A 13,747-nucleotide genomic window follows, 5' to 3' on the forward strand; every position below is an offset into this window, starting at 1 on the left:
AAGTTGGTTGAAATTCACCTTCAGAAGCTGGTCAACTGAAGCTGGTGGATGTTTGTGGATTAAAGGCAGGGCATGAACGTGAATGAATGCAGAGTGAAATATGAGTGAATGTGTCTGCTGGAATTATTAATGGATGTTGGTTAGCTTATGCCTGTGTGTGTGTGTGTGTGTGTGTGTGTGTGTGTGTAAGGTTTCAAATATGGTCATGTGAGTGTATGCACGTGAAAGGAAACTGGTGGATATTCATGAACAGATGAAACCTGTGGAAGTTAGCAGGTAAATATTGTTCTATATACCTCAACCTGTAGTGTCTCTTCTATCTTTTTATTCAAAGACAGATAATAGAAGATCAAATACCTGAGTTTATTATGAGACCTGCCTCACCCATATCAGCAAACATGAAGGGTGGGCTGTAAATATTTCTAATAGTTGAAAAAAATTACTGCTGAGGTGTCCCCAGAATTTTCAGGCTCAGGGAGGCTGTGCTGATGCTGTTATCTATGGACTGCCTCTGATGTCACAAAAGGACAAGGGGCAGTTAATAGGGGAGCAGAGGGAAGAACTCCAAGAGAATGCGGCTGAAGGAAAGCTGGGGTAGGACCAGCTGGAGACACAGAAATGAGGGTTGGCTCCTTCCTGTCTACTTGAGTTGCCAACTTTTTGGTCTCTCGGGATTCCCATGCCTGTCACACCTACACAGATGTAAAACATAGATGTGCCTTTCAATGAGAATTCCTCAATCCCAAATAATTTTATAAGGATCCCTAGGTTTGGAAAAGTTCTCTTTTCATTGAAATATATTTGCTGCATCTCTTAAGGCGTTTGCTTCAAGTGAACCTTTATTAATGTATTTTATTTAAAATCATTTAGAAACAGTTCCACCATTTAAAAATATATACAGTGTTGAATTATACAATGTAGAAACACTATAAACAACTAAACAAAAAACAAATAAACAAAAATACAAAACCAGTAAAACAGTAGTATAAAGGCATATTAAAAATGATAAAAACAGGTTTTGAGGGAACTGGAGCATATAAAAATAGGGTCCGATCTTAAGGATCAGAGAAAGTGGGGGAGGGGATCCTTTACAATCAAGAATATTCCTGGTGCTCCCAGTGGCTCACTGTCTGAGGCACGATGAGCAATGAAGATTTGCATTTGAACCTCACCTCTGCACACATACCCAACTCAAGAGATTGCCTTGGGGAGGATGTTCTTTCCACAGTGCCCCTACTTCTTCCCTGCCCCAAATATGTACAGTATTGCCTGATTTCCTTTCAGCTGCCAGTGTTATGCCGAGGATTAAACTTGGGTCCTTGCACCAAGAAGGCAGGACATTGTCTTGCATCCCTTCAGGCCACTGGACTACCTAGCTCAGTGTTGCCTTCATCCGGCTTTGCCAACATGGTCCCTGCAGATGCCATGGTGCCTACAATGCCCTGCCAAGCTCCCCTCTGCCCCCCAGTTCAGGATTCAAAGTCTAAGCTTGAGGAAGCTAACCAAGATTCTCTCCTTACTAGGGTTGTCAAACCCACAAGGCAACCTGAAATCTCCAGATGACTGACACCTGTCAAAGCCTCCTTGCACATCACTTCTCAGGCACCTGGCAGCCAGTCAGTGATGTGCAAAGTGCTTCCCATGTCCTGCACTCAGCACTTCCCAAGCACTGCACACAGAGCTGGAAAAGCTGCCCTCTGCAGCGAGTGACTGTATAAGTTCCTTATGGAGAACCCAAGTCATACAGCCAATCATGTTGCATCTTTACCTGCCCTGCAGCTGACATCAGGTGTGGGGCAGGTGAGTGTAGTTTGGGGAAAATTGACCTCATGGGCAGAATTGGGCCCTGGCTTACAACCAAAGAGCAATCACTGCATAGTGCTCAGGAACTGTGCAGTTGGATGTTCCTGCTGAGTAAGACAGCTGACACACAGCTGCCGCCAGTCAACTTTTATGCTGAGTACAAGTTATCAACAGTTGAAGACAAGGTTCTTTATTGGTTTATCATGTGAGCACTGGGTGTCAAATGAGCAGGATCAATTTTGTTGCAAGGTCTTTAGTGGATAAACTTGCATATTATCAGAGAGAGAGAGAGAATACCCACCAGCAATAGGGCCAACTGTGATAGGTCACAGAAACTCCTTCAGGAGCCAACCTACACAGTAAAAGAACTTTTTAAAATGTACCAAGACTTTACTGCCATTTGTTTCTAAAGACTAAGAAAAGTTTGACATAATCCCCCTTCTCCCAACCTCCAGGGGCTTACGCATCTAAAGCGTTGACATTTCGTACCTTGTACTTATTTCTCACAATCCACCTAAACATTTCCACGCGGAGATGCCTGGATATATTGTACCACCCACAGTCTGAAGTTGGAGATTACGAATCCTGCCACATATTAGGCAGGGGAGGCGTGAAGAACTTTTGTCAGGAAGTGTGCCTTTGAAACTTCATTCTCTTCCAACTGTAGCTGAAGTGTCAGGAGCGAGGTAAGGAAATGGCACAAACACAGCCTGTGGTCCCAACAAAGTTGAAACATGGCAGAAAGAGGATTCAAGCGATGGAGAGAGGCTGATGCCAAAGGCACCTGAGAGTCATGTCCCAACCCAGACAGGTGAGAAAAGGGCAGGCACTAACCCACATTCTCTCCCCCTTCCCCTCCCAAGGCCTGCTCATAGGAACATCTGTTCCTTCGGCGAGGTCGATCACGGAGGCCACTGGGTTCCTCCCCTTCTGCCTCTTCCTCAGAGGAGTCGCTCTCCTTATCCTCTTCCTTCTCAGAGCCAGTCTCGTCAGAGTTGTCATCGTCCATGTAGCGGTAGCCCCGCACCTTGTGACGGGGCTTGGGAATTTTGGGGAGGCGATGAGGGATCATCTGGGCTACTTTACGCTCCATCCACAGGTAAGATATTACTGCAGCTACCAGAGTAGCGAGCACGATGGATAACTTGGCCTAGAAGGAAGAGAGACTCCATCAGTTAACACAAAGGTCAGTTCTTGCAAATATGACCTAGGCAAAGGAGAACTGTCGCCTAGGCTCCTAGGCGCCATTCCATTAACCCTTTCTGCTCATTCCTTCAAGTTCCTTCACAATATTACTGGCTTTAGATTTATTCTCTTATTATCGCCAGGCCAGAGGAACTTTCCTCCTTTCAAAGTCATCTTCATACGCCACCAAGAGCCAGAGAGGTCAAAGAATTCATGCAATGCCAGACTTCCCACTCACCTTCATGGGCAGTCCAGACCAGAGATAAACAACGAAGATGGCTATGGCTTGCCACCAGTGATATATGGTGAAGACGAAGTCCTGACGCTCCTTGTCTTCATAAAGTATCCCCAGGAGTGCTGTAGGGAAAGGGCGGGGGACAGGGATACAGCAAATAGATTCAGAGACTATTAGCTTTCATTGCCTATCTTATTCTTCACAATCATCCTTCACCCATATGTTTGTGTGTGTGTGTGTGTGTGTGTATGTATGCATGCGTGCGTGCATGCGCGCGCACACACGGACCTGATAACCCTTCATGATTCTGAAGAAGTAGACTGTAATCCAAGAAATCTTATGCCATAATAAATGTGTGAAGCCTTCTAAGGTGCTACAAGACACCGATGCATTATTTCCGCTGTTCTCAGTATAGACTAGTATAAAAGGTTTGGAAAATAATGCATCTTATAAAATGCTCCCCTCCAAAATGTGTAACAAACCATGGAAAAATATCTTGGGGGCAGTTACTAGGGGTGCTCACACATGACCAGTCTATAATGCATGTAAACAAAGGAGCTGTACACTCACACAGTTGTGGACATGTATTGTTCAGCTGTGTACACAATAGATAAACAAGCATACAATGTTTCACATAGACACTTGTACAGATGGAGAAACCACTTGCATCTGTGTTGAGTGCCATGTGTGAACAAGCCCATTATTTTGCTTTACTAGTGATCAATGACGCCGTCAAGGGAGACTGAAGTTCACGGAAGACACTACCTGCCATTCAAGCAGTTAGAATTGAGCCTCTTCCAGGTAACCAGCATCTATCACACCATTTCAGAGAGTTGTTGTTACCATGGTATTGTCCAGCTTAGCTTGCTGTACCTCCTAGTCAAGAGGAAGCCAAGGTGATGTCCTCCAGATGTTGTTGGACTCCCAACTATCATCCCTAGCAATTGACCATGCTAGCTGGGGATGATGGGAGTTAAGAGTCCAAAAGCAGGACACAGCATTGGCTGTTCCTGTCCTAGTCTATGGAAGGTACAACAGCTACTACACCAAGTGCAGGCACTGTTTGCAGCCTCTGCTTCGCATCCAGAAGGTCCCAGGTTCAATCCCAAGCATCTCCAGGTAGGATGGGAGAGAACTGTGGCTGAAAGTCTTGGGAGTTGCTGCCAGTCACGGTAGACCAGGGTTTCCCAAACTTGGGTCTCCAGCTATTTTTGGACTACAACTCCCATCATCCCTAGCTAGCAGGACCAGTGGTCAGGGATGGTGGGAATTGCAGTTTTTTAAAAAAGCAGCTGGTGACCCAAGTTTGGGAAACACTGCCATAGACAATAGTGAGCTAGACAGACTAATGATCTGACTTGGTATAAGGCTCTGACACCAAAGGGGTATTGTTTTACTCACAGCTGAGGCCTGTCTTGTTGAGGGCACTGCCAAGACCCCAGAGTGCAGCTACCAGGTAGAGCAGGGCTTCTTCGCCTAAGCTACGGGCCTGAGGTGCCCAGCAGAAGAGGCCGATCAAGAGGATGGCATGGACCGATGCTCCGGCAAGCAGGGGAACTTGGCGAGGCAGACACAGCATAGAGAGACCCAGGGTGGAGCAGACAGCAGAGGAGAGTCCATAAGCAGTGAGGATGTACGCCATGCGCTCCAGGCCGATGGAGCAGACACCATAGTTCTGGGAAGTGGAGAGGAAGGACCTTTTGGTTAGCACGGAGGTACTTGGGTGCCCAGCCCTTCCTGTCTCCAAACCTGGGAGGACTTCGCATTACCAGGGTGAAGCCAGTGCAGAAGAAGACCACCTCAAATCCACTGTAGATGAAGAAAACAATGAGGTGGCGCAGGCGGTAGTCCCGCATGTGCTTGAAAGGCAGCTGGAAGATGTTGCCCCAGCCAATGCTGCGCAAATCTATCTCCTCTGTGGGGCGATAGGCTGAGCCACACAGAAGCAACACCTGTGGAAACAGAAAGGTGTGGCACTGAGATATCAGAAGCTGGGCAAAAATGACCAGGGCTCTCCCTGTACTCTCCTTGTTGAAAGGAGGAATGGGGGCAGAACTCAGCCCCAGCCAGCATGGCCAATGGTCAGGGATGATGGAAGCTACAGTCCACAAATTATAAGGAGGGCCACAGATTCCCCATCTCTGCTGGGAATGTTTAAGCATAATTTCCTGCATTGTCCCATCATCTCCCCTGCCAAACATACACATTGGCGGCAGCCAATGATGTGAGGCAGAGAAATATGAAACAAGATGACATCAGAAGTGTGTCTAAGTATTACAGATGGGGCAAAGAGAACTCGTCATGGGGCTGCTCTTTTCAATGGCAACCCAGTATCCATATTAATTCTGCCCCTTGCACGGTAAAATAAAGAAATGGATCACATTTACATAGACCAGAGATTTTGTTCATTCATCTCATTTAACCTCCACCTATGTTAAGGGACAGTTTTGATATGGCTGTATCTTTGAGTAGTACCACTTGAAAGCTCTTACCTGGGTCCACAATCCATGTGGCAACAGCAGCAGCAGCAACAACTCTTACCCTATGCTCCAGCCCATACAGGTGGAGCACCCATACCCAGCTAGGTAAAGACAGAGGCAATCCTAGTGTGTGGCTGCTGCAGATATACAGGTCAATGCACTGATCCATAGTTATGTTTCCAGCTGGGACGTATCCCTCAACTTGCCTAGAATGCAGCCACACAACCTTTACTGTCAAGAGACAATATCCTTCTGAATACCAGGTGCTAGAAACAGCAGGAGGGGACCGTGCTGTTATGTCCATGTCCTGCTTGCAGGCTTTCCATAAGCATCTGGGTAGCCTATGTGAGAACAGGATGCTGGACTAGATGGGCCACTGGCCTGATCCAGCAGGCTCTTCGTATGTACGTAGGGGGTTCAAGAGGATTGCACTATCATGTGCACAATGAAAACATTTGCTTTGTATGTGATTTACCTGCCAACTGTGTTACACATTTTAGGGGCAGAGGAATCTGGGTTGCAGAATGTATTGGTTTTACTACTGATTTCATGATGACCACAAGCATGGTGAGTTAATCCATGCCTTTGCCCTTGTGCTTTTTTGTCCCTAGCTTCATACCAGGAGCATGGAGAGGAAGGCCACTCCCATGAGCACACTCTCCACCGTGATGAGCTCATTGCTGCGTGGCAGCTTCTGCAGAACTGTGGTGTTGAACCCTGTGAGAATCCCATGGCTCTTGGTCCCTGCAAGGAAAAAACACATCACTTTCAGAGACCACAGGCCTAGTTGGGAAAGGGTCCCAAAAGATTAGGATCATGGGTATAAAGGGCAGGGGTGGGAACACTTATTGCCCAGAGGTGGCCATGTATGGACAGTAGGAAGTTGCATGCCAATGGATAAGGCTGGAGCCAGCAGTTGGGAAGGCCTAGACCATTCACTGACTCACTTGCTCCAAGACACTCCCGAAGAAATTTCTCCAAATCCCTCCATCCCCCTATTTTCCCCAATCATTTTTTTCGTTAACTGCACAGGTGATTTTGTTTGGTAACCCAACCTCCTCCCAATACATAGACAGGTAACTTTACAACAAATTCCTCCTTCAATCTGCCCCACCCCCAAGATCTCAGAGAGGCAACTTACATTAAGCTCCATTTGCTCAAGGAATGGGGGGTGGGGGTGGAGGTAAATGGCTACCTTACAGCAAGTCAGCCAGCAAAACGCCTCTTCTGCATGCAAGACAGATGCTCTACCCACTGAGCTACAGCCCCTCAGCCAGGATACTCACCGCAGTGCTGTACGCTGAAGAGAGTGTGGTTCAAATCAGAGAGGTGCCCCTTTATGAAGAAAAACATGGGAAACTGGGCACAGACAAAGCTCAGCTGGAAAACAGGGCGAGAGAGAATGCAAGATAAACCAACTGTGGGCAGGAGAGAGATAGAAACCCAACATGTGCAGAGAGTGACAGGGTGTCCCCTCACTGAACTACATCACCGATGGCTGCCATTTCCCAACAGACATGGAGAGACAATGGGGAATACATACCCATCCCACTCCACCCCAAAGGTGCATGAAAAAAAACCCCTTTTAATAGAGCTCTCACATAGAAGATGGCATAAAAGACAGTCTGGAAGCCAACAATGTAGGAGTTGTAGGCCCCACGTGGTGCCCTTTGCTGCTCCTGGACATGTTCCAACTTGTAGTTCGCATATTCATAGTACTTCTGTGCCATCCTGTTGAGGCAAGTCAAACATATCAGATGACCAGGTGAGTGCAACCAGCTGCCCACCTGCTCTCTCCAGGACACACTCTGGGACAGGGTAGAGTGCCTGTGGCACTCCAGATTTATGTGTTTTATTCATTTATTTTTTAAAAAATGTATACACTGCTACATCACAAAAATGCATCAAAGCACGACTAAATGAAAACCATACAATAAAAGCATAAGTCAAAAATGAAGGTCAGTACAGTCGTACTTCAGAAGTCAAATGGAATATGTTCCGGAAATCCGTTCGACTTTCAAAACGTTTGGGAATCAAGGCACGGCTTCCAACTGGATGCAGCAAATCGGAAGCTGCAGAAACCACAATGGACATTCGGGTTCCAAAGAACATTCGCAAACTGGAACAATCACTTCCGGGTTTGCAGCACTGGGGAGCCAAAACATTTGTCTCGCAAGGCGTTCAACTTCTGAGGTACGACTGTATGTTTATTTATGCTGTGAGATGCTCCCACCACCCCTATGTTGGCTGTGGATGATGGGAGCAAGAGTCTAAGGACATCTGGAGGGCCACATGCTCCTTATACCTGCTCTAACATTCCTCCTCCCATAGAAGCTGCCAATAAATGCTTCTGCAGGTTGGTGCAACCAGAACACCCAAAACCCATTTACCACACTGACAATGGAACATCTCAATGCCAACACTGGTCGGGAATTCACAATTTTGTTAAAGAGAGTCGCTAAGTGACCAGTATGGTACTTATGTATGGTAAGGACCATGCAAAGACACTCGGGGAGGTCTTTCAATCTAGTGTCTTTCCCTTCTGCAACAGGCTCACCGGGTGACATAATTGCCCATGGAGGCCCAGAGAGGTATAATGGCAGCCCCGATGGCCACGGCTGATGGTACCAAGGTATAGTAGCGTTCCCAGTAGTTGGTGGAGACAAAGAGTGTGTAGACACCCACGGCCAAGAACAGCATCCATTTGGTGCCAAAGAATCTGGAAAGACAGAAAAAAATAGGTCTGTGTTCTGGGCAGGGCGAAATGTTTTAACAGTTGTGAGATTACTTGTGTTCTAGCTACCTCAGGACACAGGATTCAGTTTTTTTCACCCCTTCCAAAAGAATGGTGCGTCCACACTGAGGGTTTTTAGCACTGCCCACTGATTGTTCTCCCACTATAAGCTACATAACCTTCCATGCTTCAGAAGGTGCATTCCCCCCATCTCTTGTCATTTTTTCACTCACTTTTGGCAGGGTAAAGTGTGAGAAGTCTACGAGAAAACCCCTAGCATGGGCGCACCCAAAATTTGTATTCCAGGCACAGCTCCACCCCCCAACAAAAAAAGTATGAATAGCATGAAAAGTATTCAGAGGGGGTGATCAAGAAGTCAGAGCAGAGGAATACCTGATGAGCATCGGAGTGTAGAACAGGGCAACAATAGGTGTGACATTGATGCCCATCAGCATCTTGCTGTCAATGTTTTGTAGTTCCAGGTTGCTGTATTTCACCTCTCGGTACGTCTCGTCATAGTGCAGGATGAGCTGCATCTGCAGCAAGCCTAGGGGAGATGACGGGGGCACATAAGAGTTGGCACAACCTTGTTCAGTACAGATACCACACTGCTAAACTAGCTCCCTGCCCACCCAAGGGGAAAAAAGCTAACAGTGGCTGATGAAGGCTCTTTTCTCCAAGTGGCAGGGAATATTCAGAGATTGCACCAGGGCTGCAAGATACAGTCATGTTCAGAAACAGAGCTGACTTGTCCAGGATCCCTCTGCTTGCTTCCTCAGTGAGTTCAACACCACACTGAGACCCACACCATCCAACAAGACCAAGTGGGTGAAATCGTTAAAAAGACACCCGTTTTAATATACTCTTGGAAGCTGAGGCAGAGGCCCAGGTTTCATCAGGATGTCAAGCATCATAAGCTGCTTCTCCTCCCTGCCACTGGATCTGCTCCTTCTAGATTGGCAGGATGATGCCATTCTGTTATTCTGCTGCAGAGGAATAGTAGGATGCAACTTGCACATCCTGCTCCTTCACAACAAGGTAAGGTCCAAAACCTTTTGATCTGAATCAAATGTGCAAAATGAAAATGAAAATAGATAGTGCTCCCTCTGGGACTTTGCCACCAGAATGCCCTTGTGAGGAAGGCAGCATATTTTTAGTGCTCCCACATAAAGATACTCCTAAACAGTGTTGCCTCCATTAATTACCATGTACAAGGACCATGGAAGTGAAGAGAGGTTTCAAAACAGTGTTGTTTGGTAGATTGAGCCCCTAAAACCCAAGCAAATCAACACCTTTAATCCCAAAGGTTCTTTATGAACTACAAAGTAGCACTTTCCTCCATTTTATGAAGTAACGGGTGTGCTACATGCAACGAATCACTAGAGATTTAAGTTTGCAACAGGTCACCACTTCGGATTTAATTTTATCACAGCAAACCAACACTTTTCTGTTGGGTTGCAACTTCAGCTTCAATTGAAAGAGGAAATAAAGGTTTCACCCAAGCAGATGTTGCAATCCTGGCTTAGAGACCAGAAATATTGCAATTGTAACGATTGTGGCACTATGTAAGGAACCCATGTCCTGGGCTGGAATAAAATAGCTGTGGTCAGAACCACAGGAAAAGCACTGAGCTGTCACAGGACTGGATCAGCCGCTGAAAACAATGATAGGGAACTGAACCACAAGAAACAGACAGGCAAGAACACAAAAAGAGCTCATCCGTATCAGACCAAAGGCTCATCTAGTCCAGCATCCCCTTTCCTGTAGCGGCCTCTGGGAAGGCCATGAGCAGAACATGAGCACAACAACACTTCTCTACTCACCCTCCCAGAAACGCTATTCAGAAACATGCTGCCTCTAGTCCTGGCCACATATACATTTATCCTCCATTCATGTGTTTAATCTCCTTTGAAAGCAATCCAACATGGTGGCCATCACTACATCTTGCAGTAGCAAATTCCAGAGTTTAATTATACACAGTATGAGGAAGTACTTCCTTTTGTCTTCCAATATTCAACTTCATTGGATGGCTCCAGCTTCTAGTATTGAGAGATGCAGAAACATCTGTCCATTCCAAATGGTTGTCAACCTGTATCTGCTCTACATCTCAGCAGGCTATACCTCCCTATGCTGGTGGAGTCCTGCTAATCATCCACTTTAGCCAACAGATCCTGGAGTTTCCCATCCAGCTGCCTGGTCCTTCCATGCCTCACTATACCACTAAATTTGGAAGCTGCAAGTTGCCTTGAGACATCATTATTTCAACCATTTATATACCACTTAATTTCAATGACTTCTAAGTGATGTACAAAAAGCGCAATATAATGCAAACATAAATCTTGTTAAAATGATAAAACCAGAATTCAGCTAAAATGCCTGATGCAATATATTTTTGAAAAAGTCTTCAGTCGGCATAGGAAGTTCAAAAGGGCGGGATCCTGCCTGATCTCAACTCTGCAAAATTAGGTCCACAATGTTGGATGCACAGTTCCTAATGGATACAAGCCATGTATCTGAACCATAGGGGATTACTAACAGTTACTCCCCTTGAAGATCATAGAATAATAAAATTGTAGAGTTGGAAGGGTTACCAACGGTCATCTAGACCAACCCCCTGCAATGCAGGAATCCCAGCTAAATCATCCATGACAGATAACCATCCAACCTCTGCTTAAAAACCTCCAATGAAACAGAGTCTACAACCTCCCAAAGCAGTCCATTCCACGTCAGTGATCAGGTGATCAGGTAGGGATTTCAGGGATCAAATTATTTCAAAAATAAATATCAAATAGCTAGTGGGAAAGTCTTTTCGGAAGGCAGCCCTGGGAACTGCAGTTTTCACAACACCCACTTTTACACTTTGCCCCAGAATCTTGGCAATGGATCAATATGACCAGAAAAAAGTTAGCCACACCTGACCTAGAGGTACGGCTGGACTTGCAGGTAGATGAACATCTGATGGAGACTAGGCTATGGGTAGCAGCAGGAGATGAAGAAAATGAAAGTGTAGCATACCTAGAAAGACCCCGTAGGTCAGCATTCCCCCCAGGCTGGCCGCCAAGAGGTTCTTGATCACACCAAAGCGCTTGCGGCGGAAGTACTTGCTCTCCTCCTTCTCTTCGTCGTACTCGGCGTGAGCCCCCACAAAGTCATCCAGCTAAAGACAGAAGCATCACATGGGGGTTAAGAGAAACACCCTGGTAAACTCGCCCCCCCCCCATGGCAGAGAGCCAGCATGCCACATATCTCAGAGAGAGAGAGAGAAAGAAATAAGGGCCACTGTGAGGTAGTGGATAGAGTGCCAGACAAAGGGCTGGGAGACCAGGTTTCAAAGCCCCACTTGGCCATGAAGCTCACTGGGTGACCTTGAGTTAGTCTCTGCCTCTGAGCCTCACCAATCTTGCAGGGTTCTTATGGGGATTAAATGAGGAGGCAGGCAACCATGTTCACCACCTTGAGCTCCCTGGACAAGAAGGCAAAGGTAAAGGGACCCTGACCATTAGGTCCAGTCGTGACCGACTCTGGGGTTGCAGCGCTCATCTCGCTTTACTGGCCGAGGGAGCCGATGTACAGCTTCCAGGTCATGTGGCCAGCAGGACTAAGCCGCTTCTGGCGAACCAGAGCAGCACATGGATACACTGTTTACTTTCCCGCTGGAGCAGTACCTATTTATCTACTTGCACTTTGATGTGCTTTTGAACTGCTGGGAGCAGGACTGAGCAGCGGGAGCTCACACCATCGCGGGGATTCGAACCGCTGACCTTCTGATCGGCAAGTCCTAGGCTCTGTGGTTTCACCCACAGCGTAACCCGCGTCCCTAACCTGAGGTACCACTATTAATATTAGGCTGCTGAGAATAAGTGGTATGCACGTGTTCTTGCACGCATGTTGAAGAGCCAGCATACATGCCCGAAATAAATTTTTGAGCATGTTGATGTGGAGGGGCTTTCCCTCTTCCACATCAAAGAAAGCAAGCCCCTGTTATCCTCATCTTATCCTCACAACAACCCTGGGAGGTAGGCTAGGCTGAGTGAGCGAGCTCCATGACCCACTGAGGATGTGAAACCTGGTCCTAATCTGACACTCTCTAACCACTGTGCAGAACTGATTGCATTCTTAAACGCACTAAAATACAATTTCCATCCCTTATGAATACTTTGCTGGGGAGTGGGAGGGGCCTCTTACCTGAACCTCTGGGCCATTCAGGATAGGGCCGTTTATAACGTCGATCCCCTGGCCGTCGGGGGGCGGCCCGTGGCCCGGCGCCTCTTCGTACACATTGCCACCTGCAGGGAACACGCGGCGAGGAGGAAACGAAAGCTGAGCACTCCGCGCCTCCCTCTCCCTTCCCCCGGGGCTGCAAACTCCGCCGCAGACTCGGGGGTCCCGGAGCAGTTACACCAGCAGCACCCCTTTTTAAAAAAGAGACCCCCCCCCACGTCTAGACCACGTCAGGTTTTCTGCTTGCACCGTTTTACGGCTTACCGGGCAAAGAGAAATACACGAATATACAAACGGAAGTAATAAATAACGAAATCTTTCCTTCATCAGCACTGACACCGATTTCGCGCCGGGACAGGTGGCGGTTACGCTCGCTCCACTTTGGGAGAAAGGATGCTAAGATAAGGAACGTCAGAAAGTTGTGCTAGGATAAAACGGGGTTCTAGGAAAGAGAGGGCGCTTCTAAAAGCACACGAAGGGGAAGCGGCGCAAATTCCCGGGTTGTTTCCCCCACCCCCACCCATCCCGGATCCTGATCCAGCTTCCCCTCCCACGCAAGGGTCAATTACAGTATACCTGGTTCCATGGCAGCTCCAGAGGCGTCACTGCTTCTTAGAAAGTGGAGGGTTCGCTGCGCTTTTCCGGCTCCACTGGGGTGGGCGGGGTGGAGAAAGGGAGGGGGCGAGCTCTTAAAGAGGTAGGAGTATCAGAAAGGCAAGCTAGGGGGGTGGATCCTATACGTATGTCATATTATACACAGTAAGCGTGTGTGCGTGTGTGCAAAGCGGTTTCTGTGCTTGCTCTACTTAAACGGCTGCATTAAAACATTGAAATAGTTCGCCCAAAATACTCTTGATAAATCGGGGAGCAGATTACTACTACTACTTCTACTTTTAATACAGGTACTTACAACAACCGATTTTAAAAAGGCACCTACTCTTCTTTCCCATCCATTTCTGCAGCCTAGATGTGCCTTGCGAATATAGATATATAGATACATGATATAGATATGGTTAGAACGGTCATAAAATTAAAACAATAACAACGCAGGAGGCATGGGATGGAGGAAGAATGGGAGGAGAGTAAGAT

At 47.1% G+C, this 13,747-nt stretch overlaps 1 protein-coding gene and 1 long non-coding RNA gene across 3 annotated transcripts; one reads left to right on the forward strand and one right to left on the reverse strand.

Moving 5' to 3' along the window:
• Positions 1 to 821: 821 nt before the first annotated feature.
• Positions 822 to 13,318, reverse strand: UNC93B1 (unc-93 homolog B1, TLR signaling regulator). Of its 2 annotated transcripts, XR_014542706.1 has the most exons (13): positions 13,235 to 13,317; positions 12,623 to 12,723; positions 11,453 to 11,594; positions 8,831 to 8,984; positions 8,261 to 8,422; positions 7,305 to 7,434; positions 6,990 to 7,083; positions 6,323 to 6,447; positions 4,993 to 5,175; positions 4,625 to 4,898; positions 3,227 to 3,345; positions 1,547 to 2,953; positions 822 to 1,512 (listed from the first exon to the last, which is right to left on the reverse strand). XR_014542706.1 is itself a non-coding variant. In XM_083591699.1 (12 exons), the coding sequence occupies exons 1-12, from the start codon at positions 13,242 to 13,244 to the stop codon at positions 2,633 to 2,635; spliced, it is 1,815 nt and encodes a 604-aa protein (XP_083447825.1). In that variant the 5' UTR covers positions 13,245 to 13,318; the 3' UTR covers positions 822 to 2,632. The 2 variants fall into 2 exon arrangements, 1 of the variants encoding a protein (XP_083447825.1); XM_083591699.1 differs by having other exon boundaries at positions 822 to 2,953; positions 13,235 to 13,318.
• LOC310751963 lies at positions 2,493 to 3,602 on the forward strand. The gene is made up of 2 exons (XR_014542730.1): positions 2,493 to 2,614; positions 3,132 to 3,602. It is a non-coding gene; the product is annotated as an uncharacterized lncRNA (long non-coding RNA).
• Positions 13,319 to 13,747: the final 429 nt, after the last annotated feature.

Source organism: Podarcis filfolensis (genome assembly GCF_964270895.1).
Source record: "Podarcis filfolensis genome assembly, chromosome: 1".
Lineage (NCBI taxonomy): Eukaryota > Metazoa > Chordata > Lepidosauria > Squamata > Lacertidae > Podarcis > Podarcis filfolensis.